General features: G+C 29.8%; 2 protein-coding genes across 2 annotated transcripts; both read right to left on the bottom strand.

Moving 5' to 3' along the window:
* Positions 1-7875: 7875 nt before the first annotated feature.
* On the bottom strand, positions 7876-15410 carry LOC113362875 (endocuticle structural glycoprotein SgAbd-2-like). The gene is made up of 4 exons (XM_026605371.1): positions 15393-15410; positions 9900-10066; positions 8514-8592; positions 7876-8034 (listed from the first exon to the last, which is right to left on the bottom strand). The coding sequence occupies exons 1-4, from the start codon at positions 15408-15410 to the stop codon at positions 7876-7878; spliced, it is 423 nt and encodes a 140-aa protein (XP_026461156.1).
* A 6824-nt stretch (positions 15411-22234) lies between these two features.
* On the bottom strand, positions 22235-23251 carry LOC113362876 (zinc finger protein 623-like). Its single transcript, XM_026605372.1, has one exon. It carries the CDS (start codon positions 23249-23251, stop codon positions 22235-22237), a length of 1017 nt encoding a protein of 338 aa, XP_026461157.1.
* Between the last annotated feature and the right edge of the window lie 3477 nt (positions 23252-26728).

Consider the following 26728-nt stretch of genomic DNA (forward strand, 5'->3'; position numbering starts at 1 on the left):
TAAATTAAGTGTTAATAAGTTAATTTATTATTTAAACATGTGTGAGGACATAAAGTTGTTTCCGAGTGTTTCAAAAATCAAAGAAGAACTTATTGAGTATACAATAGAAGAAATTGATATAAATAATGATATTGATAATATAAAAGATAAAATTGAGGAAGAATTATGTCCAGAGACTTCTTTGAATAGATTTTTAAAATCAGAAGTAACGATAGAAGAAGAAATTAAGCACGAGCCCCCTTATGAACTGGAATGTGGTAAGTCTTTAATTTCTTGCAGTAAAATAATGATATAAATAGACTTTACAAACGTCAAAATGAAGTAACTATTTTTATCACCAAATGTTAAGACTCCAAATCTCCTTCTGCGAGCGGTCCACAAATCTTTTTGTGCGATAGGACTCCAATCTCCTTCTGCCATAAGACTCCAAATTCCCTCTGCGATAAATCTTCATATTGGTAAAACTTATAACAAGTATTCTTCTTTAACAGGAACAAATCTATTCAATATAAAGTCTTTATAAATAAGGAAGTCTTTTGGAGCACCCACATTGAAGACTCTCCATATCGATGTAGTTTTAGTGTTTCGATTACCCTGAGACACTATTAAATTATATATGAACTATACTTCCAGAGACTTGACGATGATTTATATAATCTATTGCAGTAAGTGTTGTCGCTTTGCTCAACCAAAAAAGAGCCTCTGGATAAAATGGTGGTAAATTGATCCAAAAATTTGTCTTCCAATGCTTCTGTAAACCTCATTCATACTAAAATCTGAATTTTACTTTATTTATTATCAATTAACGCTCTGATAGTAAATGTCCTCTTACTTTTATTGCGTTTAAAGTAAATGAATCTAAAGAAGTTTTACTTCAAAAATTTTAAATGTGTCTTATTTGTGGGGTATTGTTTGAGAGGTCTTGAGGAATAGACTACGATTTTATGAATGAAAACGTGATAAGTATACTTATTTACGAGATAGTATTCATTTGTAGTAAAAGAACTTAAAGAAGTTTTACTTCAAAAAATTTTGATTGTGTTTTTAAGGCATGTCGGGTATCATTTCAAAGGTCTTGAAGAGTACAATATGATTTCATAAATAAAAACGTGATAAGTATACTCATTTACATGATTAGTATTAATGTGTAGTAAAAGAACCTAAAGAAGTTTTACTTCAAAAAATTTTGATTGTGTTTTTAAGGCATGTCTGGTATCATTTGAAAGGTCTTGAACAGTATAATACGATTTTATGAATAAAAACATGATTGTAAATATTATTATGTATACATTTATGAGTTTTAGTAAACGAGTCTAAAGAAGTTTCATTTCAAAATGTTTGGAGTGTGTTTTTAGGGCATGTTGGGTATCATTTGAAAGCTCTCGAAAAGCAGAACACAATATTAAACATATAAAAGTAATGCATATCATCATATTTTTATTGGAAAAAATATTTTCAATAATATTTTAAAGTATAATAAAATATCTGATTTCTGAGTCAAACTTTGTATAAAATTACTTATTTTGTATCCTACACTGTATTTTAATTATTGTAAATATGTAAGAAGTTTCACGGATTTTAAATTTTTTAAGTCGAGTCTAAAGAAGTTTTACTTCAAAAAAACTTGGTAGTAGTTATATGGCTTGTGGGGTATCGTTTTAAAGGTCTCAAGGGCTAGAATATGAATTTTATAAAGAAAAAAATAAATAAATTAAAATTATGAATATTAGCATATTTCTCTATTTGCTAATATATGGTCCTACCTTTCAAGTCTTACTAATTTCCGTATCTAATACTAAAACTTACTATGCAATTTGTCAGAAATATTTACATTTATTGCATTTTTTAAGAATATAAGTAGGTGAATTTATAGAAGTAAAAATTTTAGTAGGCGAGTGTATAGAAGTTTTACTTCAAATATTTTAATATGGGCTTTTGGGCATGTGGGGTATCATTTGAAAGGTCTTGAGGAGTAGAATACAAATATTGAGATAAAGTTTTTATTTTCTATACTTTTTTGAACAAAACTTTATATTATTAATTTTTTGACCTGAAATACAAAGACATACTAAAGAGATACTAAAACTGGCTGTGTAATTTGTCAGAAATATTTACATTTATGGTATTTTTTTTAAGAATTTAAGTAGACACGTGGGTGTGGGTGGGTATATCATTTGAAAGATCTTGAGGTGTAGAACAAAACTTTATATTTTTAATTTTTTGTCATAAATATAATATAATAAATTTGAAATACAAGTAGGCGAATGTATAAAAGCAAAAAATTGACTAGTGTCTTTAGAAGTTTTACTTCAAATAATTCAATATGGGCTTTATGGCATGTGGGGTATCATTTGAAAGCTCTTGAGGTGTAGAATACAAATCTTGTAATAAAATTTTGATTTTTCTTATTTTTTATAAACAAAACTTTATATTATTAATTTTTTGATCTGAATTACAAAGACGATGGGTGAAAATATTTATTAATTTCAACTTGGTCATGAATATATTACACATAATAAATTTAAATATACAAAAAATCTGATTTTTAAATTATACTTCTAACTATAATTTTTTTCTTGAATCTTGTTTCTTGTTCTTTAATAAATAAAAGAACGTATCATAATTTTTAATTATACTCCAGGTATAAAAATTAATTTGGTTTCTTAATTTAATTTAAATTGATAACAAATAATATAATTTAGATTTAAGTTCATCAATTATCAATTGATTTTTGAGAGACTAATGAGCTTGAAGATGATTGATTTGTGCTCGAGTCACATTTGTTGGTTTATTTACCTTTTTGATATCAATTAAATTTCTCTTTAAACATCTTTGCATTATTTTATTAATATTAGTATAATTTCTATGAAATTATCGTCAATTTTATAATTTTTCATGCTTAACACCTGCATAACCATTTTTATTGACTGTAATGCTTTCTACGATGTTCTATCAGGAACCTTTTTCATAAACTTCAAATGCATATCGGAGCACTTATAAACCAAAGTCCCTCTATGCCACCTCATATGATTCTCGAGCCCAGTAAAAGTAAATAACCTCTCACAAATCCTTGCACTGATAATAACCTTTATGATTTCGTTTCATGTGCCATTGCAGTCTCATTCCACGTCATACACAAACATGACAGATTTTGCATTCGAAAGGCCCATTGTGTTTGGACATGTGAGCCTTCAAACTCGAAGGCCGGAGATAGACTTTACCACAACTAAAAAGCATTGAGGTCTGCTAACGGTCTTCAGGCATTGGGGAATAAAACTCATGTATCCTGGCATGATTGGATAGTTCTCCTCGGTGTCCAACACTTTGTAGCAAATAGTAACATTGATCTCGTTGTGCAGTTTCATGTGCACCTCTAAAGACTCCTTATCAGCAAACATTTTCTCACAAACATCACAATAGCATTGTTGTTCAAATGGGCTGGTTGTGCCAGATTAGAGCCAGTTTTGTGTTAAATTCTTTAGGACAAATATCACATTTGAACTTGTCTGTGTTGTTATGGTGTGCTCAATGTGCATCTTGAGTGCTGAGTTGTAATATAAATCTTGGGACAGAATTCACATTCAAATACGAGTTTCTCTCGGTGTCCTGATCTGTGTTTACGTAAAATATCTGGAAGAGAATTCTCTTTGACAGATGTCACATACAAAATTGTACTTAGGTGCAGGAGCAAGAGGTAAAGGAACTTTGTCATTAGGTATTCTGGATATGCGATTCTTTTTGGATGCAGGAGTAATAGATAAGGGGGCTTCGATATAAGATATTTTGGATATGGGATTGGCTCTGGGTGCCAGGGATAAAGGAACTTTGTTTCCAGACATTTGGGATATGGGATTCTTTCTGGGCGCCAGGGATAAAGGAACTTTGTTATCAGATATTTTGGATATGGGATTGTTTTTGGGTGCCAGGGATAAAGGAATTTTGTAATCAGGTTTTTTGGGTATGGGATTGTTTCTGGGTGCCAGGGATAAAGGAATTTTGTATAAGATATTTCCACCAGCGTTTTTTTGGGTGCAGGAGCTCTTCGCAAGGATAAGGAACACCATCATCAGACATTTCCACCAGGTGTCTTTTTTTGGGTGCAGGAGCTCTTCGCAAGGATAAAGGGACAACATCATCAGATATTTTCCTTGCAAGATTGTTTTAGGTGCAGAAGCTTGCTCGGATAAGGGTCTTCATCATCAGATATTACAATTGTTCTAGCTCTACTTCAATTAAAACACCCCTGGACTTTCTGGACCATCTTTATCATTTTCAGCTTGTATTATGGTTATCAGACATTTGGGATATGGGATTGTTTTTGGATGCCAGGGATAAAGGAACTTTGTCATCAGACATTTCCACCAGTGTTTTTTTTGTATGCAGGAGTTCTTTGCGAGGATAAAGGAACACCATCATCAGATATTCTCCTGCAGATTGTTTGGTGCAGAAGGGCTCGATAAGTGGACTTCATCACAAGATATTTCAATTGTTTCTCGTTTTACTTCAATTGAATACACCCCTGGACTTTCTGGACCATCTTTATCATTTTCAGCATTGTTATTATGGTCATCAGCATTGGGAAGAGATGGGATTGTTTTTGGATGCCAGGGATAAAGGAACTTTGTCATCAGACATTTCACCAGGTGTTTTTTTTTGTTGGAGCAGGAGTTCTTTGCGAGGATAAAGGGACACCATCATCAGATATTTCTCCTGCAAGATTGTTTTTGGGTGCAGAAGCTTGCTCGGATAAGTGGACTTCATCACCAGATATTTCAATTGTTTCTCGTTTTACTTCAATTGAATACACCCCTGGACTTTCTGGACCATCTTTATCATTTTCAGCATTGTTATTATGGTCATCAGACATTTGGGATATGGGATTGTTTTTGGATGCCAGGGATAAAGGAACTTTGTCATCAGACATTTCCACCAGGTGTCTGTTTTTGAGTGCAGGAGCTCTTCGCAAGGATAAAGGGACAACATCATCAGATATTTTCCCTGCAAGATTGTTTTTAGGTGCAGAAGCTTGCTCGGATAAGGGTTCTTCATCATCAGATATTACAATTGTTTCTAGCTCTACTTCAATTAAATACACCCCTGGACTTTCTGGGCCATCTTTATCATTTTCAGCATTGTTATTATGGTCAGAGACTTCGTCTAGAATAGAAATCATACACTTTTATTATAAAATTTGACATTTGTTTTTGTGTATCTTACCTTCATGTCCTTCTGGAATTTGACAATCGTCCATTGATGATTTGACTTAAACAATTTTATATTTAATAATTTAAATATTATCAACTTAAAATCTTACATTTTATTTCAATTTTGTATATTTATACTTAACCATTTGCGTTACAACTTATTTTTAATTTGTTAAATTAAAAATAAGTTCTAGCGCCGATTTGGTTGTCAACTGCTAGGGTTGCCGTAGTTGATGAAAATTTTGGCGTTTTTTTTCAAAAATTTAAAAATGTTTGTATAATTTATTTGTTAAAATAGAACAAATAAAATATACAAATACAATTTGTTATAGGAACATTATTTTGTTATTAACTTAACAAATTTTTGATACGTTATTAATAAAAAAAAGAGTCAAGCTTTTTTTTTTAAATTAAATAAAGGACTTTCTTGACATTATTTTTAAAGAGCTTTATAATTATATTTTCAACTAATGGTATTTAATAAGGAAATTTAAAAAAAAATCTAAAATATACTCTTTTTTGTATTTGCAGAAAACGAGTCTAAAGAAGTTTTACTTCAAAAAATTTAGATTGTGTTTTAGCCGCATGTGGGGTATCGTATGAAAGGTTTTTTTGGGTAGAATATGAATATTTAAATACTTTTTTGATTTTATTTATTTTTACAAAATATTAAATAAATATTTATAAATCCAATATTATTTTTAATGAGTTTTATTAATATGTTTTCAATAATCTCATCGAGAATTTTAATTAACGAGTAATGATATTTAATAAGGAAATTTAAAAAGAAATGTCTAAAACATAGACTTTTTCGCATTTACAGTAAACGTGTCTAAAGAAGTTTTACTTCAAAATTTTAGAATATGTTTTTGCTGCGTGTGGGGTGTCGTATGAGAGGTTTTGAAGTGTAATCGAATAAGGAAAATTAAAGAAATTTGTCTAATACATACACTTTTATTGCATTTATAGTAAACGAGTAAAAAGAAGTTATACATATAATTATTTAATTTATATTTATATATATATATATATATATATATATATATATATATATATATATATATGTATATATATATATACGTATATATAAATATTTAATATTTTTTTTGGATTCTGAAATATTTTTGAAGATTATTTTCTATACTTTTGTTGCATTTATAGATTACAAGGCTAAAGAAGTTTTACTTCAAAAATTTAGATTGTGTTTTTACGGCATGCGGGGTGTCGTATGAAAGGTTTTTTTGATTGGAATATGAAAATTTAGTTAAAAAAATTAATTATAAAATATTTTCAAAGTTAATGTTTTTTCATCAATTTCACAAAAAATTAATATATTTTTATTAATTGCATCAAAATTTTTATCTTTTAAAAAAATTGTGTTTGAATAAGGAAAAAAATAGAAATTAGTCTAAAATATACACTTTTATTGCTTCTATATTAAACGAGCCTAAAGAAGTTTTACTTCAAAAATTTAGATAATGTTTTTGCGGCATGTGCATATAATAATATTTAGAATTCTACAATATTTTTATAGAGCTCCATTAATTAAACGAGTCTAAAGAAGTTTTACTTAAAAAAATTTAGATTATGTTTTTACGGCATGTGGGGTGTCGTATGAAAGGTTTTTTTTGAATGGAATATGAATATTTAAATACTTTTTTGAATTCCACAGTATTTTTATAGAGCTTCATTAATTAAACGAGTCTAAAGAAGTTTTACTTCAAAAAATTTTGATTAGGTTTTTGCGGCATGTGGGGTATCGTATGAAAGGTTTTTTTGAGTAGAATATGAATATTTAAATTTTGTTTTTAAATTCTACATTTTTTTAAAGTGCTTCGTTAATATATCTTCAATTACTCCAAACGAGCCTAAAGAAGATTTACTTCAAAAAAATTCGAATAAGTTTATACGGCTTGTGGGGTATCGTATGAAAGGTTTTTTTGAACAGAATATGAATATTTAAATAATTTTTTGAATTCTAAAATATTTTTAAAGATTTTCATTAATATATTTTCATTAACTCCAACATAAATTTTTATCAGAAATTAATGATTTTTTAAAAAGAAGTGTATTGCAATAAGGATAATTCAAGAAATTTGTCTAAAATATACACTTTTATTGCTTTTATAGTAAACGAGTCTAAAGAAGTTTTACTTCAAAAAATTTAGATTGTGTTTTTACGGCATTTGGGGTATCGTATGAAAGGTTTTTTTGTATAGAATATGATTATTCAATTGTTTCTTTGAATTTCACATATCTTTTTAATAAAACTTTACATTTTTTACTATTTTTAATAATTGTTTTTTATTTAATTTTTAGCATGTGTCATATCATTTAAAAAATCTCGGGGAGCACAATACAAATCTGAAGTGTAAATTTCATTTGATCAGTTTAACAAATAGTCAATTTGCATATTTTTACTAAGTTGAGCCTAAAGAAGTTTTACTTCAAAAAAACTTGGTAGTAGTTTATATGGCTTGTGGGGTATCATTTGAAAGGTCTCGAGGACTAGAATACAATTCTCATAGCAAAATGACAATTTACATAAACAATGAATGAATAATTACAATATATTATATTTTTTTTATTTATTTAAATCACAAAATTAATGCTCGATTAATATTTCTATTTATATATATAATAGTATATTATATATTTCATCTATTATTTATTAAAAGAATTTTTTGGCGGGTCCTCCCGGTGCTGCCTTGGCGGGTGCTTCGGTAGGAATGTGGGCCCCCTGAGCCTGAAATCCGTTCTCGTCGGCTATGTAGTGGATTGTGTAAACTATGTTGTCAGGGCCGGTGAAGGAGTAGGAGCCTTGCATAACCTCAAAAAGGAAAAAAAAAATGATGTCTTGACCAGAAAATCCGACTTACAAACTTGATGTATCAAGTCATTCTGAATAGGTTGACACCAGAGTTAAAAAAAGTATAGTTGTGTGAGCTAAATGTGATCTTTCGTCGATGTTTTCTCAAAAACGTCTAAACCGATTTTATAAATTTAGAAGACATTCGGTGTAAACTGATAAGGACTCGCGTTGATTAGTTTTGCAAGACGATCGGCAGAGCCTTTTCTTTACAATTAGCAAAAACAGTGCAAAATTGGAGTTGATGTAATCTTTCACATTTAAGAATATGCAGTAGAACCCTGTTAAGCCAATTGTGCTTTATTCGATTTCTCGCATAATACGCTACTTTACACCGGTGTCTGCAATTTTAACAATGCCTTATTTCGCCTAATACACTTTTTTGCATACAATCGTCTTAACGGGGTTTTACTATTAATGAGTTATTAAATTTTACTCACTTGAGCCTCGTTGTCTTTGTTTCCAGCATTTTTCAGGAATCCCTGCTCTTCTACTTGAATGCTGTTACCGGTCTCATAACTGAAAATACATTTTGAGGTTATGTCGTGAAGTAAATTTTGAGGTTATAATTGATTTCTAGAATATTAGTAATTTTCTATTGCATTTTGTGTGTACACCCTGTTGCTTTAGGATCTTGAGTGGTTATTAGTGGTTATTAGTAAATTGTTCCAAACGTTCAAGACATCCAAAATGCAAATCAGCAGAACATTACCATGATCACAGAGAAGGAAGCAAAACAAGAAAAGGAAAAAGAGTCGTTGGAAGGAACTAGTGGTGGGTTGTCTTTGTAGGCAAACAAGGAAATCAGCAACCTAATACCAGAAAGTCTACCCAGCACGTGAAAAAGCCAAACATGACAAGGTATTTATTGATCTGCTAACCACAATTCCATCAACATCGATAGAGGGTAGTGGACCAAGTAGCAACTGCTGAGTCTTCTATTAATTGGCCAATGACTTCTGGATCTTCTAGAAGGATACCTAGCTAGAATATAACCGAGAATATGGAGATAGGAGCAAAGTAACAGCTTCTGAGTCTTCTATTAATCGACTAATAATAACTGCTGGATTTTTAGAAGGACATCTGCAGAGTACCACCAAGAATTCTAGGAAAATAAGAAAATCTGTAGCAGAATACCAGAAAGTGTACCTAGCACGTAAAAAAACCAAACATGACAAGGTACTCGTCAATCCAATTTAGTAGACCAAATTACAATTGCTGAGTCTTCTATTAATTGACCAATGACTGTTGGATCTTCTATGAGGACACATGCAGAATATAACCGAGAATATAGAACTAGGAGCAAAGTAACAACTGCTGAGTCTTCTATTTTGACTAATAACTGCTGGATTTTTTTGAAGGACACCTGCAGAGTACTAACAAGAATTCTAGGGAAATAAGAAAATCTGCAGCAGAATACCAGAAAGTGTACCCAGCACGTGAACATGACAAGGTACTCATCAATTTAATTTAGTAGACCAAATTACAACTGCTGAGTCTTCTATTAATTGACCAATGACTGCTGGATCTTCTAGGAGGACACTTACAGAGTACCACCAAGAATATAAGGTGAGAAGATCAAAGAAAATCCAGAAGGTGAGCTTAAAATATCGACAATTTTATGGAAATTGCTGATGACCATACCAGCAATATCAGCGAAGATTGTGAAAATGTTAAGCCTTCCATGAATCCACCACTGCTGAGCCTTCTATTCGACCAGCAACTTCTGATTATTCTATTAATCGACGAACAACTGCTAAATCAATTTCTACCCTTTCCTATTTCTATTGCGACCTTACGAAGTTTCACTTCACCTTTTTACTTACTTGTAATTATAAGAACCGTCAGGTTTAGGTTCAAAGGCATATTTCAAAATCGGAATTTGTTTCCCTGGATTAAGTGCCTGCTGTGGTGCAGGGGCTCCCAAGGGTTGAAATTTTCCTCTTTGAGGTAAAGAGTAGGCCAGTGATGTTATCGAAACCACCAGAGCTATCTGGAAAAAGGAATAAAAAAATTAAGTGGTTAGATGTCGCTGATTAAGATTTTTTTTTTATTTTCATTCTGTAATCTATAAAAATAATTATTATCGAGATCAAAAAAAGTTTCACTTCAAAAAAAAATGTTTAGATTTTATGTGGAATGTGGGGTCTCGTTTGAAAGGCTTTGATGACTAGAATTTGAATATCATTTAAAATTGTAACAATTGCCAAAATTGTCTAGTCTAATGAAGTTTTACTTCAAAAAATTATGTTGCATCTATTATTGATTGTGGGATATCATTTGAAAGGTCTCGATGAGTAGAATATGATTTTTATAGACAAACGAACATATAAGTAACAACATGATGAATATTTCCATATTTTTATCCAGAAAAATAAAAAACAATGAAAATGTTAAATTTTATTTTAAAAGATATTAGAGCGTGTGAGACGTGAAAGTTTTATATCAAACACCGCAATTAACAAAAAAGTTAAGGTAGATTGTCAAAAATATACAAATTTATTGCATTTGTAGTAAAGGAGTCTAAAGAAGTTTTACTTCAAAAATTAAACATTTTTGTTTCATGGCATGTGGGGTATCATTTGAAAGGTTTTTTTGAATAGAATACAAGCTTTATAATAAAATCTAGTATTTCAAAAATATACACTTTAATAGTATTTTTAGTAAAGAATTCAAAGAAGTTTTACTTCAAAAATTGAACATTTTTGTTTCATGGCATGTGGGGTATCATTTGAAACGTCTTTTTGAATAGAATACAAACTTTATAATAAAATCTATATATGTGAAAAATATATACTTTAATTATATTTTTAGTAAACGAATCCAAAGAAGTTTTACTTCAAAAATTAAACATTTTTGTTTCGTGGCATGTGAGGTGTCATTTGAAAGGTCTTTTTGAGTAGAATACAAATTCAAATGTAGATTTTGTCAAAAATACACATTTTATTGCATTTTAGTAAAAGAACCCAAAGAAGTTTCACTTCAAAAATAAACATTTTTGTGTTATGGCATGTGGGGTATCATTTGAAAGGTCTTTTTGTATAGAATACAAACTTTATAATAAAATCTAGTTTTGTCAAAAACATAAATTTTAATTGCATATTTAGTAAAAGTGTCTCAAGAAGTTTTACTTCAAATATTAAACTTTTTTGTTTTATGGCATGTGGGGTATCATTTGAAAGATCTTTTTCAATATAATACAGACGTTATAATAAACGTTCTATCAAAATATACACTTTTACTGCATTTGTAGTAAAAGAATCCAAAGAAGTTTTACTTCAAAAATCGAACATTTATGTTTTATGGCGTGTGGGGTATCATTTGAAAGGTCTTTTTATATAGAATACAAACCTTAATAAAATCTAGTTTTGTCAAAAATATACACTAAAATTGCATTTTTAGTCAAAGAATCCAAAGAAGTTTTACTTCAAAAATTAAACATTTTTGTTTTAAGGCATGTGGGGTATCATTTGAAAGGTTTTTTGAATAGAATACAAACTTTATAATGAAATCTAGTTTTGTGAAAAATATTCACTATAATTGCATTTTTAGTAAAAAAATCTGAAGAAGTTTTACTTCAAAAATTTCAAATTTTTGTTTTATGACATTTGGGGTATCATTTGAAAGGTCTTTTTGAATAGAATGCAATCTTCATAATAAAATATTCAAATCTAAGTTTTTTCAAAAATATACACTTTAATTGCGTTTTTTGTAAAAAAGTCTTAAGAAGTTTTACTTGAAAAATTAAACATTTTTGTTTTATGGCATGCGGGGTATCATTTAAAAGGTCTTTTTAAATAGAATACCAACTTTCTGATCTAGTTTTGTCAACTATGTACACTTTTATTGCATTTTTAATAAAAGAATCCAAAAAAGTTTTACTTCAAAAATTGAACATTTTTGTTTCATAGCATGTGGGGTATCATTTCAAAGGTCTTTTTGAAAAGAATACAAACTTTATAATAAAATCTAGTTTTGTCAAAAATATACACTATAATAGCATTTTTAGTAAAAGAATCCAAAGAAGTTTCACTTCAAAAATTAAACATTTTTGTTTCATGGCATGTGGGGTTTCGTTTGAAAGATCCTTTTGACTAGAATACAAATTTAAGTATTGTTTTGTCAAAAATATACACTTTTATTGCATTTTAGTAAAATAATCCAAAGAAGTTTCACTTCAAAAATTAAACATTTTTGTTTCATGGCATGTGGGGTATCATTTGAAAGGTTTTTTAGAATGGAATACAAACTTTATAATAAAATCTATTTATGCCAAAGTTTTCACACTAAAATTGCATTTTTAGCAATAGAATCCAAAGAAGTTTTACTTCAAAACTTAAACATTTTTGTTTCTTGGCATGTGGGGTATCATTTGAAAGGCCTTTTTAAATAAAATACAAACTTCATTATAAAATTTTCAAATCTAGTTTTGTCAAAAATATACGATTTTATTGCATTTTTAGTAAAAGAATCTAAAGAAGTTTTACTTCAAAAATTAAAAATATTTTTTTATGGCATGTGAGGTATCATTTGAAAGATCTTTTTGAATAGAATACAAACTTTACAATAAAATCTAGATATGTCAAAAACCATAATACACTTAAATTGCATTTTTAGTAAAAAAATCCAAAGAAGTATTACTTCAAAAATAAACATTTTTGTTTCATGGCCTGTGGGGTATCATTTGGAAGGTCTTTTTGAATAGAATACAAACTTTATAATAAAATTTAGTTTTGTCAAAAACACAAACTTTAATTGCATTTTTAGTAAAAGTGTCTCAAGAAGTTTTACTTCAAATATTAAACTTTTTTGTTTTATGGCATGTGGGGTATCATTTGAAAGGTTTTTTTGAATACAATACAAATTTTATAATAAAATTTTCAAAATTGATAAAAAATAAAAATTTAATAGAATTACAACTCACAATGATCCTAAACCGGTACATGGCACTAGTTTAACTAATCAATTTTATCTAATTATCTATATATCGATCTAACGATCTATTAAAGTAATATTTTATTATGGTCGTTTGAATGGAAGAGTTAATCGTTTTATACGACACGAAAAATGGCAGAGGCGCTCCTCTAGAAGTGATTGGAGACTTTTGATGAAGACACTTTTGAAAGGAGGTGGTAAGATTTAAAAGGTTACAAGAAAATTCTAAGTTGGCGGGTCAGTTGACTCCGGAATGAGGGTTTTGCGAAATGAAACGGGTTTGGATGAAAAATCTGGGACTTTTCAGATTTTTTTGATAAGAGTGGTTGGTAAATGTTGTAAGATTCTTGTGATCAATTCATTTTGGCCCTAGAAGTTTAGAAACTTATAGGATTTTGTAAAAAACTTGATTAGGTTTGAGTATTTTTATTTTTGACTAAAACGTCTCAAAAAGTTTTACTTCAATTTTTTGTTGTGTTTCGTTGTAGGCATGTGGGGTCTCGTTTAGAAGGTCTTGTCGAGTATAACACGATTATAGTATAATATTTATCATTTTATTATGGTTTTGAAAAAATGTGTATTTTTTTGCTTTTTTGTAAACGAATGTGGTAAATCTTGTAAAAACTTATGTAGATTTTATTTTGGCTACTCTTGTTGATCAGAATCATGTTGGATTTCGAATTGAATCCGGTCAGGTTTAATTATTTTATTGTATTAGGTTTTGTTAACTGAAGCGTCTAAAGAAGTTTTACTTCAATTTTTTGTTTTGTCTCGTCACATGCATGTGGGGTCTCCTTTAAAAGGTCTTGTCGATTATAATACGATTATAGTACAATATTTATTATTTTATTTTGGTTTGAAAAAAATGTGGATTTTATTGTTGCAGGCGTCTAAAGAAGTTTTACTTCAATTTTGTGTTTCGTCTCGTTGCAGGCATGTGGAGTCTCGTTTAAAAGGTTTTGTTGAGTACAAAACGATTTTTAGAATATTTTTTGTTATATTTTCACACAGGAAAAAAGTGTTGATTTTTTTGCTTTTTTGTAAACGAATAAGGTAAATCTTGTAAAAATATTATGTAGATTTTACTTTTGCTACTCTTGGTGATCCGAATCTTGTTGGATATTGTAATAAACCTTATTAGGTTTGAGCATTTTTATTGTTGACTAAAACGTCTCAAGAAGTTGTACTTCAATTTTTTGTTTTGCCTTGTTGTAGGCATGTGGGGTCTCGTTTAAAAGGTCTCGTCGAGTATAACACGATTTGGTGTATAACACGATCATGTGTTCTATTTTCACACAGGAAAAAGTGCATTTTTTGCTTTTTTGTAAACGAATATGGTAAATGTCGTAAGAATATTACTTTATTTACCCTCGTTGATCAGAATCTTGTTGGATTTCCTAATAAATGTGATTAAGTTTGAGTATTTTTATTGTTGACTAGAACGTCTCAAAAAGTTTCACTTCAATTTTATGTTTTGTCTCGTTGTAGGCATGTGGGGTCTCATTTAAAAGGTCTTGTCGAGTATAACAAGAATTTTAGAATTATTTTTATTATTTTATTATGTGTTCTATTTTCGCACGAACCAACCTATTTGAAAGATTCATAAAACATTCGATTTCTATTGATAGGGAGATGTGTTGATTAGTTTTTGGCAAAGGCAGGTCCAGGCGTTACGGTGACACGAAGCAAAGAGTGCAGAAAATAGAAATCGAGTTTTTGAGAGAACGAAGCAACCGATTTGAATGGTTCATAAAACATTCGATTCCTTTTGATAGGGAGATGTGTTGATTAGTTTTTGGCAAAGGCAGGTCCAGCCGTTTCGGAGTTACGGAGCAAAGAGTGCAGAAAATAGAAATCAAGTTTTTGAGAGAACGGAGCAACCGATTTGAATGATCCAAAAAACATTCAATTCGAAATTATGGGGAGAAGTGGTGATTAGTTTTAGGCAAAGGCAGGACTTGTCGTTTCGGAGATACGGAGCTAAATATAGAAAGGGCAGTTTTTGAGGAAACTAAGTATCCGATTTGAATGATTTAAAAACTATGCAGCTTGTGTTGACGAAACGATTGTTTTTAGCGAAAAAAAAGTTTTTTTCTCAATTTTTAAAAAATTTTTTTTTTAATATGGAAAACAATTAGGTTTTTTTTTAATTTTAATTCGGTACGTGAAGTTCCTGACTCAAGCCACGATGCCATACACCACTAGTTTATATGAAGATCAGACTGTAACATATCGTAGCCATAACAACCGGTGTTAAGTGGCGTATTATGCGAGAAATTGTATTAACCATGATTGTTTTAAATTGTTATACTGCACATCAATTTTACGTATGCCGGTCTTTTATTATTCATAAAAACAAAACAATAAGGAATACATTAAATTACCAACAACAACAGCAACATGCTGTTACACAATTGACCTTTGCTGGATCAACGGCATCCGTCGTCCGACATGACACCACCAACACCAACGCACCATTCACATTCATCGAATTGCGTTACGACATTCCTTCTTTTGAATTCAATTCAAATTGAATCGATGACGTCTATTGGCAAATAATAATAATAATAAATAGTAGTCTGGCCGAAGGCAGGTCCATGGAAGTAAATGATTTTCTTCCCCTCCCTTGCTTCTAATTCCCATTAACATTTTATTACCATTAATCACTTTATATTAGTTTTTATGAATTTTCCTCTCCAAACTTCTGCTTCCATGCTCCCTGGTCTTGTGCTTCGGCTTTCATCAACCATCTGCATTCTTCTTCCCCCAATCCTTGCGGTCCTTCTATTTTGCCTTCGACGACATCGTGCTAAAATTTTATGTTATCATAACTTGATCATTGTGATGTGATTTAATAACATATGAGTGAAGTTGCATTTTAGGTGTAAACGCCTGATTGCACAGCAAATACATGGCATTTTGACAGTAATTAGTAGTATTTTGTATGAAAACTTATACACCATCAATCACTTCATATTCTTTTTTATGAATTTTCCTCTCCAAACTTCTGCTTCCATGCTCCCTGCTCTTGTGCTTCGACTTCAGTTCCCTGTATTTTCTCTTCTTGCGTAAGTCATCAACCATCTGCATTCTTCTTCCCCCGATTATTGCAGTCCTTCTATTTTGCCTTCGACGACATCGTGCTAAAAATTTATGTTATCATAACTTAATCATTGTGATGTGATTTAACAACATATGAGTGAAGTTGCATTTTAGGTGTAAACGCCTGATTGCACAGCAAATACATGGCATTTTGACAGTATTTAGTAGTATTTTGTATGAAAACTGGAACTGGAAATATTATAATTATATATCTATTTAGACCGCTTCAGAAACTTAGTTTATCAAATAAATTGTTCAGACTGCGAACTTATTTACATAGGCGAAATAAGCCAAAATCTGATCACATAAACAATTAAAAAAAATAATCAATTTAAAACTATGATTACAGACCATATAAATAATTTTAACCATAACACATATTTTCCATAACTTTGGTCTAATAAAATTAGTCGAAGATTATTTTTGAAATTTTATAAGATTTTATTTCGAAAGTGGATTGTAACTTTATTAAACTAAGTGAGACCCATTTGTTCATTTATAAATAAACATCTCAATTATTTATAACAATCACCAAAGTCTATAAATTATTTAAACAATTAATCATCTCGAACAACAATCGACGAAGTGACAGCTTCTTAATGACACACCTGACATTGAACGTTAAAATTGAATTATATTATTCACTAGTCTTATTTACTGCATTCTAAAGGAGTAATAGATAAAGGTAAATATATGAACTAGGTGTGTATTAAGTTATCTAGGTAGATTTGGTATTTATTGAGTTTAAATCATTTTCTTGTAACCAATAGTTATATATAATAAATAGGTTTATTGTCCAACTTAAGAGAAAGAAACCAACAAAGTTAGAAGTGTGAGAATATTTTTCCTTGGTTATTTTATAATGTCATTTCATTTTAGCTAACTTCATAAAACTTCTACAGGTAGTGTCTATGATACCTCGGAGTATGATAAACATGCCGCCGGACTTGGATATAGCGATAGTGTGCTGCTAAAAAGTTTATTGCAGATGAGTAATGGACGCCGAAGGTAAGTCATCACTAAAACCATTTGATTTGTATTGATAGAGAGAATTTTCGTTAAGGTTCCGGACCTCCTAATCATTTTGGAATACTAGATAATTTCTCCTTGTACTAGAGCGAAGAAATGCTGAACCAATTCTGACGGTTCAAATACAATCAACGAAAGGTCAACAACCAACCACAAAAAATAAAAATGAATGTAAATATTTTATTATTAGTTTTTGGATTTGCTTATAGACTAGGTTTGATCTTTTGGTATTTTTTGAAAGAAACTAGAAGGATATTACCTATTTGTATTAATTTTTACCGTGCGTTGTTAGATGTTATGATGTTTTGAGTTCAATTCTTGGCTCGTTTTTTGAATTGATTTCGTCTTTCTAAGCGGTTTCTTTTCTGTTCCAATTAGTGATTCATGAATTGCTTATCAGTGCATTGTTTCTTCTTTTGAAGAGAAATTTAATTTTTACCCAATTAAATGGAAAGACCACTGCCGCTAGTAGATTTACTACAAATTTTAACAAATCCATCACCCTTGAGACAATATTCGATATCCTGCAACGTTTTAAAAATGGTGAGAAGGCTTGTAGCGATTACAAATAGTTTTGGTTAGGCTGCAACAACTGTTAGAATCATCAGAGATTGAGATGGTAGCAAAATAAAAAGACTGCTAAATCTGCAACATCAGCAGATGCTAAAAGGATGACCCGTATAATAAGTCCGTCAATGGTCAAGAGGGTGTCTTTCCTTTCTAGTTGGATGCATGATCAATTAGAACAGGGTTGAAGCTATGGATATAAAAATATGTCGGCAAATTGCTTGACTGTCCTTTAGCATCAAATCCAAATTTAGTGGATTCTTATATCAGACTTTAGGTAACCGTCTTTCTTAATGATAAGAACCTTGCTACAGCAACGCGATAAATTGACAAACTAGCTGATTTATAAAGATTTCCAACAAAACTTATTTAAACAACACTATTCCTCCATAGACCACTAGTTTCTCCTAAAACTGATCCTATACTTTCACCATTTAGGGCGAAAACTTCTACAGAACGATCTCGAGAACTCAGGGCACGACGGGCTCTCCAGAAAAAACAGCAGAGGGAAGGACATCCAGCAGAGGTTCCAGCAAAATCAGTAAAACAGAAATCAGTAAAACAGGAATCAGTAAAACAGAAATCAGTAAAACAGAAATCACTAGAACAGAAATCACTAGAACAGGAATCAGTAGAACAGGAATCAGTAAAACAGGAATCAGTTATCCAGGAATCAGTTATCCAAGAATCAGTTATCCAGGAATCAGTTATTCAGGAGTCAGTAATTCAGGACTTTGTTATTCAGGAGTTCGATGTTCCAGAGTCAGGTATTCAGAAATCAGGAATCAGATTCAGGAAATTGCCTGAATTTGTTAGGAAATTTCCTGAATCTGTCATGTTAATTCCAGAATCTTCCGAGTTAGCGATTATGGGAAAAAAAGTAAAATCTGCTCAGGCAACACTGAGAGAGAAAAGAACAGCCTTAAATGGGGTCCCGAGGAAGAAGGATAAGAGTGCTGCGGAACGTATGCGGCGTTACAGGCTGAGGAAGAAGTAAATATTATTTATTTATATAATAAATTTAAAACAATAGAAGATTTATTTAAGTTTTTTTTCTTGAAGAGCGAAAATGGTGTTCGAGCATTTGCATAGAAGCCGTTTTGCCAATTGAAGGACGAGAAAGGAATTTTAGGATTATATTTGAGTATACTATCAAATTCAGACAGATGGAGAGAAATTGTAAATAATAATAATATAATATAATATTTATAAATTATAAATTAAATTGAAGGCTATGTTCTGGTTGGTTATGCTTACAGCTTTTATGGTTCATATCTTTGCTAAGGCTATTGAATGCTCTAAACGATTTGAATATTTCATTATGGAAGTTCCATATACCACTAGTTCCATTTTAATATTAAAATACTGTTTGTTTTATAACTATGAGTCTATGTGCAATAAGATTCATTATGACTTGAAACTTATAGAAAACAACAAATTAGCAAATAAAACTTAATAATAACAAAAACTATAAATTGAGAAATTATAAATTATAATAATATAATATAATAATTATAAATCATAAATTAAATTGAAGGCTATTTTCTGGTCGGATATGTTTACAGCTTTTATGGTTCATATCTTTGCTAAGGCTATTGAACGCTTTAAACAATTCGAATATTTCATCAAGGAAGTTCCAGCGATTTGCCTTAAGGCACGATGCCATACACCACTAGTCCATTTTAATATTAAAATACTGTTTGTTTTACTAAATAACTATGAATCTATGTGCAATAAGATTCATTATGACTTGAAACATTCAGAAAACATTAAATTAGCAAATTGAACTTAATAATAACAAAAACTTTTAAATTGAGAAATTATAAATTATAATAATATATAATAATTATAAATTATAAATTAAATTGATGGCTATGTTGAGGTCGGTTATGATGACAACTTTTATGGTTCATATCTATGCTAAGGTGATTGAACTCTTTAAATAATTCAAATATTTCATTATGATACTGGAAGTTCCAGCAATTTGCTTTAAGGGCACGATGCGATACACCACTAGTTCCATTTTAATATTAAATTAATGTTTGTTTTATAACTATGAGTCTATGTCCAATAAGATTCATTATGACTTAAAAAGTATAGAAAACTACAAATTAGCAAATCAAACTTAATAATAACAAAAACTATAAACTGAGAAATTATAAATTATAATAATATAATATAATAATTATAAATTATGAATTAAATTGAAGGCTATGTTCAGATCGGTTACGATGACAACTTTTATGGTTCATATCTTTGCTAAGGCGATTTAATGCTTTAAACGATTCGATTATTTTATTATGGAAGTTCCATACACCACTAGTTCCATTTTAATATTAAAATAATGTTTGTTTTATAACTTTGAGTCTATGTGCAATTAGATTCATTATGACTTGAAACGTATAGAAAACAACAAATTAGCAAATCAAACTTAATAATAACAAAAACTATAAATTGAGATATTTTAAATTATTATAATATAATATAATAATCATAAATCATAAATTAAATTGAAGGCTATTTTCTGGTCGGTTATGTTTACAGCTTTTATGGTTCATATCTTTGCTAAGGCTATTGAGCGCTTTAAACGATTCAAATATTTCATTATGGAAGTTCCATGCACCACTAGTTTCATTTTAATATTAAAATACTGTTTGTTTTATAACTATGAGTTTGTGCAATAAGATTCATTATGACTTGAAACATATAGAAAACAACAAGTTAGCAAACTCAAACTTAATAATAACAAAAACCATAAATTGATAAATTATAAATTACAATAATATAATATAATAATTTTAAATTATTAATTAAAATGAAGGCTATGTTCAGGTTGGTTACAATGACAGCTTTTATGGTTCATATCTATGCTAAGGCGATTGAACGCTTTAAGCAATTCGAATATTTCATTATAGAAGTTCCAGCAATTTGCCTTAAGGCACGATGTTATACACCACTAGTTTCATTTTATTATTAAAATAATGTTTGTTTTTATAACTATGAGTCTATGTGCAATAAGATTCAGAACGACTTCTAAAAAACAACAAATTAGCAAATCTAACCTAATAATATCAAATGTTCAGGTCAGTTACGATGGTTCATATCTATGCTAAGGCGATTGAATACTATACTATACCTCTGAAAGTCTTTTTTTTATTTATTCTATTTCAATATTAAAACTAGTGGTGCATGGCATCGTGCCTTAAGGCAAATTGCAGGAACTTTCCATAATAATTATTGAATCGATTAAATTTTCTTTTGAAAAAAAAAAACTAATTTTGAGATTTTTTAATTTTTTGAAAGGATTGACCTTTTTGAAAAATTTAATTGAATGCTATACTATACCTCTGAAAGTCTTTTTTTATTTATTCTATTTTAATAATAAACTAGTGGTGCATGGCATTGTGCCTTTTAAGGCAAATTGTTGGAACTTCCTGTACTAAAAATTAAGATTTTTAAAAAAGATTCCATTCTCTTATAGAGCTCTGAGAAAAAACGTTTTTTGAGATTTTAATTTTTTTTGACAGAATTGACCTTTTTGAAAAATTTGATTTTTTTATACTTTGAACTATTTTGGAAATTTTGAATTTTTTAACTTTCCATAGGGTAAGTTGTAGTAATGGTATGAAGTAAAATGAAAATTTAAGCATATCTTCACGTTTCAGAGGTTTCTGAACATTTTGGCATGCCTCAGAAAAAAATTATGTGTGTGTGTGTGTTTTGTGTGTCCGCATTTTTTCGTCCACGTTTTCGGGCGCACGGATCAACCGATTTGGATGCTTCAAAAAACATTCGATTCCTATTGATGGGGAAAAGCGGTGATTAGTTTTTGGCAAAGGCGGGTCTAGCCGTTTCGGAGATACAGAACAAAGAGTACAGAAAATAGAAATTGTGTTTTTGAGAGAACGGAGTATAGAATTTGATTGATTCAAAAAATATTCAATTTGTATTGGTAGGGAGAAGTGGTGATTAGATTTTAGCAAAGGCAGGCCCAACCGTTTTGGAGATACCGAGCACATTGTGCTAAAATGGCAGTTTTTGAGAGAATTAAGCATTCGATTTGAATGATTCAAAAAACTTTCTACTTGGGCTAACCTGTTTTGGGAAAAAAACAATTGATTTTCAAAAAAAATTTTTTTTACTAATTTTTATTTATCGAATATTTTATTATGGTTAAAACACAATGCCATACACTACTAGTTTCATTTTAATATTAAAATAATGTTTGTTTTATAACTGAGAGTCTATGTGCAAGAAGATTTAGAATGACTTGTAACTTTAGTTGTCTAGAAAACAACAAATTAGCAGCTCGATCTTAATAATAACAAAACAACTCTTGAATATAATGTAATAATAAAAAATAATATAATAATAAAAACAACTCTTGAATATAATGTAATAATAAAAAAATGTTTATTTACTAAAAAATATTTACAGTTACTACTAATTATCATTTCAATTCATCAAGATTAGATTACATTTTATTAATTAAAACAAAACCAGTATGTTTTCAACGATACATAATATCTCAAAGAACATTTTCTTTCTTATGTATCTCCTGGTGCCTTATGAGAGTCTTCTTTTGTATAAAAGTCTTACCACAAGTCTCACAAATAAAACGACGGTACTTAGCATGCCTCTTTATATGATTATTTAGACCTTCTGTTTGTTCAAAGCCTTTACCGCAAGTCTCACATTTGAAAGGAAGGTTCTCAGCATGCATCTTCAAATGCTCTTTCAGCCCCTTTGATGTTCCATAGCCCCTACCGCAAGTCTCACATTTGAAAATATGGACCCCAGCATGCACCTTCGAATGCTTTCTTAGTCCTTCTGACTTTCTGAAGCCCCTACCGCAAGTATCACATTTAAAAGGACGTGTATAGGAATGAAGAAACATATGTTGCTTGAAGTCACTTATATGAGAAAAAGTTTTATTGCATACGTAGCATTTAAAGGGTGTGGTTTGGAAAAGCTGATGTTTTTCTAAATCTTGCAAAAATCTAAATTGTTTACCACATGTTTCACATGTATACCATCTTGTTTCAGAATATTGTGCAGATATTATTAAGAGTTTCTGATATGTCTTGTAAGGGGGAGGACGTGGTCTGGTGTGACCAGCTACATGTCTTTTTAAACTGGTCAAGTAGGAGAAGGATTTAGAGCATAATTCACATGTGAAAAGAGGCATACCGGTGTTTGTTTTTGCTGGTTGACCGAATGTTTTGTTTTTTTGATTTTGGATTTTATTTAAAGGTCTTATAGGTACCTTATGAGCATTTTTGTTTTTTAATGCCTCCTCAGAATGCGTTGTTAAATGCTGGACTAATGTAAAAAGACTATCGAAAGACTTTTTGCATATTTTACATGTATAATCATGTTTAGTTCCTTTTTTTAATGCTACACCAGACTCCATAAAGAGTTTTAAGCATGTTGTATTATCTTTTGGAGAAGATACTTGTTTCTTGTCAGATGAAGTATTGGATTCTTGGTTTGTAGAATGATTTGCAACATTGATTGAATATTCAAACTGTGTTTTCTCAGACATATTTTATGCATTCACTTTATTGAATTTAAACTTTTTTAAGGTGCTCCTTGTAAGACACAGCTACTCTAGACAAGATTCTGGTTTCTGTTAGCTGAAATACCAAATTTTTGCTTTATAGAATAATTTATAACATCTAATGGCTTATCGATATATTCTATATCATTAGATAACAACTTTGGTTCTTCAGATGTATTTTATTTCATATAATAGAATTGATTTTACACCTTTTAAGGTGCTCCTTGTAAGACACAGCTACTCTAGACAAGATTCTGGTTTGAAGTTAGCTGAAATACCAAAATCTTGCTTTATAGAATGATTTAGAACATCTAATGGCTCATCAATATATTCTATATCATTCAATTACAATTTCAGAGGTTCTTCAAATGTATTTTAAATACTGACTTCTTTATAATAAAATTATCTTTATACCTTTTTAAGGTGCTCCTTGTAAGAAACAGCTACTCTAGATAAGATTCTAGTTTAGAATCAGCTGAAATATCAAATTCATAGAATGATTTATAATACCTAATGGCTTATCGATATATTCTACATAATTCAATAGCAACTTTAGATGTATTTTATATACAGACTTCTATAAAATAAAATCGACTTTATACCTTTTTAAGATGCTTCTTGTAAGACACAGATAATCCAGTCAAGATTCTGGTTTAATGTTAGCTGAAATACCAAATTTTTGCTTTATAGAATGATTTATAACATCTAATGGCTTATCGATATATTCTATATCATTCGATAACAACTTTGGTTCTTCAGATGTATTTTATTTCATATAATAGAATTGATTTTATACCTTTTTAAAGTGCTCCTTGTAAGACACAGCTAATCTGGACAAGATTCTGGTTTAACATCAGCTGAAATAATAAATTCTTGCTTTACAGAATGATTTATAACATCTAATGGCTCATTGATATATTCTATATCATTCAATAACTATTTCAGAGGTTCTTCAAATGTATTTTATATACAGACTTCTATATAATAATATCAACTTTATACCTTTTTAAGGTGCTCCTGGTAAGACACAGCTACTCTAGACAAAATTCTGGTTTAACATCAGCTGAAATATCAAATTCTTGCTTTATAGAATGATTTGTAACATCCAATGGCTAATCAATATATTCTATATCATTCGATAACAACTTCGGAGGTTCTTCAGATGTATTTTATATAATAGAATCGACTTTATACCTTTTTAAGGTGCTCCTTGTAAGACACAGCTACTCTAGATAAGATTATGATTTAATGTTAGCTGAGATACCAAATTTTTGCTTTATAGAACGATTTATAACATCTAATGGCTCATCGATATATTCTATCTCATTCGACAATAACTTTGGTTCTTCAGATGTATTTCAGATGACTTCTAGATAATAAAATCGAGTTTATACCTTTTTAAGATTCTCCTTGTAAGACACAGCTACTGTTGACAAGATTCTGGTTTAACTTTAGGTAAAATATCAAATTCTTGCTTTACAGAATGATTTATAACATCCAATGGCTCATCGATATATTTTCAACTTTGGTTTTTTAAGTCTATTTTATATACTGACTTTTATATATAATAGAAACAATTTGATACTTTTCTAGAAGGCTCCTTGTAAGATGTAGGGATAGTTTTATAAATCAGGATTTATTATAATCTTGCCACCTCTACAAGAATCAGTACAAACAATTAACTGTTTGTTTAGATTTTTCCTTCACTGACTTTTTTTTAGTTCACTTTAATGTAATAGCACTTTCCACAAACCTTTTAACAAAAAATACAAATAATATCTTATAATTCTTTACATATTCATTTAATCTACAAACACTACGTAGTTACTCTTCTTTTCATAACTTTTTTGTTTCCACCATTGCAACCATAATCACTTCAGCAAAATTCACACCATTTGGCGCGCTTTTTATAACTATTTAATAATTGATAAAAAAAGTTCTGAAAAACTGCTGAATGTATTGCGTTTATTTATTGTGCAATATATATTTATTAATATTAAATCAATATTTTTAATAATAAACATCAACAGCTTTTAAAACAGATATCAATGGACAAAATTTGGCGGGCAAAATTATTATCTTTGGTCAGAACTGTTCAACATGGCGCCGACGCGTACCAACATTAAAAGTTTCAAAATAATTTTTGCAATTTAAAAAAATAACTAGTTGTAAGTAGTAAGTAAGTAGTTGCATTAACTTCCCGATAGATATACATAAATAATTAATAACAATTGCAATTCAGCTATTTAGATAAAATATTCCACTGTTTATTTGCTTTCAGTAAAAATTAATCACTGCAATTTCCAATTGATGTCTTTTAAACATGCTTAAAATACCAGTAATTATTTAAATTAAATTAATATCTTCAACACATTTCATTTAATCTATTTCTGGTTCTAAAAATTTATTTTATGAAGTGTGGACGTCAACTGTAATCAGTAGCTACATACGAGACACCACGGAACGTACAGATGCTTCGGCATATATTCTGATTAGAGTGGCTCAAACTGTAAAAGCAAAATTTTAACTTTTTTGAATTTTTATAATCGTAAAAAATATAAAATTGTTTCAAAAAATTATATACATGATATAAAATAATCATTTTTGATTATTACTTAGCTCTAAAGCATTTTTGCAGAATGTTTTGCACATTCTGGCTATACGAGTTAGTCGAAAATGTAATTTTTTGTATATCTTTACGTTTCAGAGGTTTCTGAACATTCTGGCATACCTCAGAAAAAATGGATGGGTGTGTGTGTGTATGAATGTGTGGATAAAATTTTTCGTCCACGTTTTCAAGCGCGCGGATCAACCGATTTGATGGTTCAAAAACATTCGATTTCTATTGATAAGGAGATGTGCTGATTCGTTTTTTGGCGAAGACAGGTCCAGCCGTTACAGAGCAAAGAGTGCAGAAAATAAATATCAAATTTTTGAGAGAACGGAGTATCCGATTTGAATGATCTAAAAAACTTTAAATTTGTAATTATTGGGAGAAGTTTGATTGGTGATTAGTTTTTTGCAAAGACAGGTCTAGCCGTTTCGGAGATACGAAGCAAACTATGCAAAAAAATGGCAGTTTTTGAGTAAACTAAGCATTCGATTTGAATGATTCAAAAAACATTCTGCTTGGGTTGACGAAACGATTGTTTTTGGGAAAAGAAAAGAAAAATATTAATTTTTTTTTAATTTCCAACACTTTTTTCTGAATATCGAAAATAATTCAGATCTACTAGATTTTAATTCGGTACGGAAAGTTCCGGAAAGTTGTCTCAAGGCACGATGTCATACACCATTAGTTTATTATTTTTTTTTCAAACAAAAGTTTTTCCGTCCAAATGGGGTTATAAAAATAATTGACTGACGACTATTTGTCAATTTTCTATAAAAAAATGAAAAAATGTACTGAAAAATTCTGAATTAATTAATAGTTAAAAGCATCGATTTATAATGATTTGCGGA

This window comes from Ctenocephalides felis, unplaced genomic scaffold, assembly GCF_003426905.1.
Source record: "Ctenocephalides felis isolate EL2017-DRISC unplaced genomic scaffold, ASM342690v1 CF-g0.4_SCAFFOLD_00845, whole genome shotgun sequence".
Lineage (NCBI taxonomy): Eukaryota > Metazoa > Arthropoda > Insecta > Siphonaptera > Pulicidae > Ctenocephalides > Ctenocephalides felis.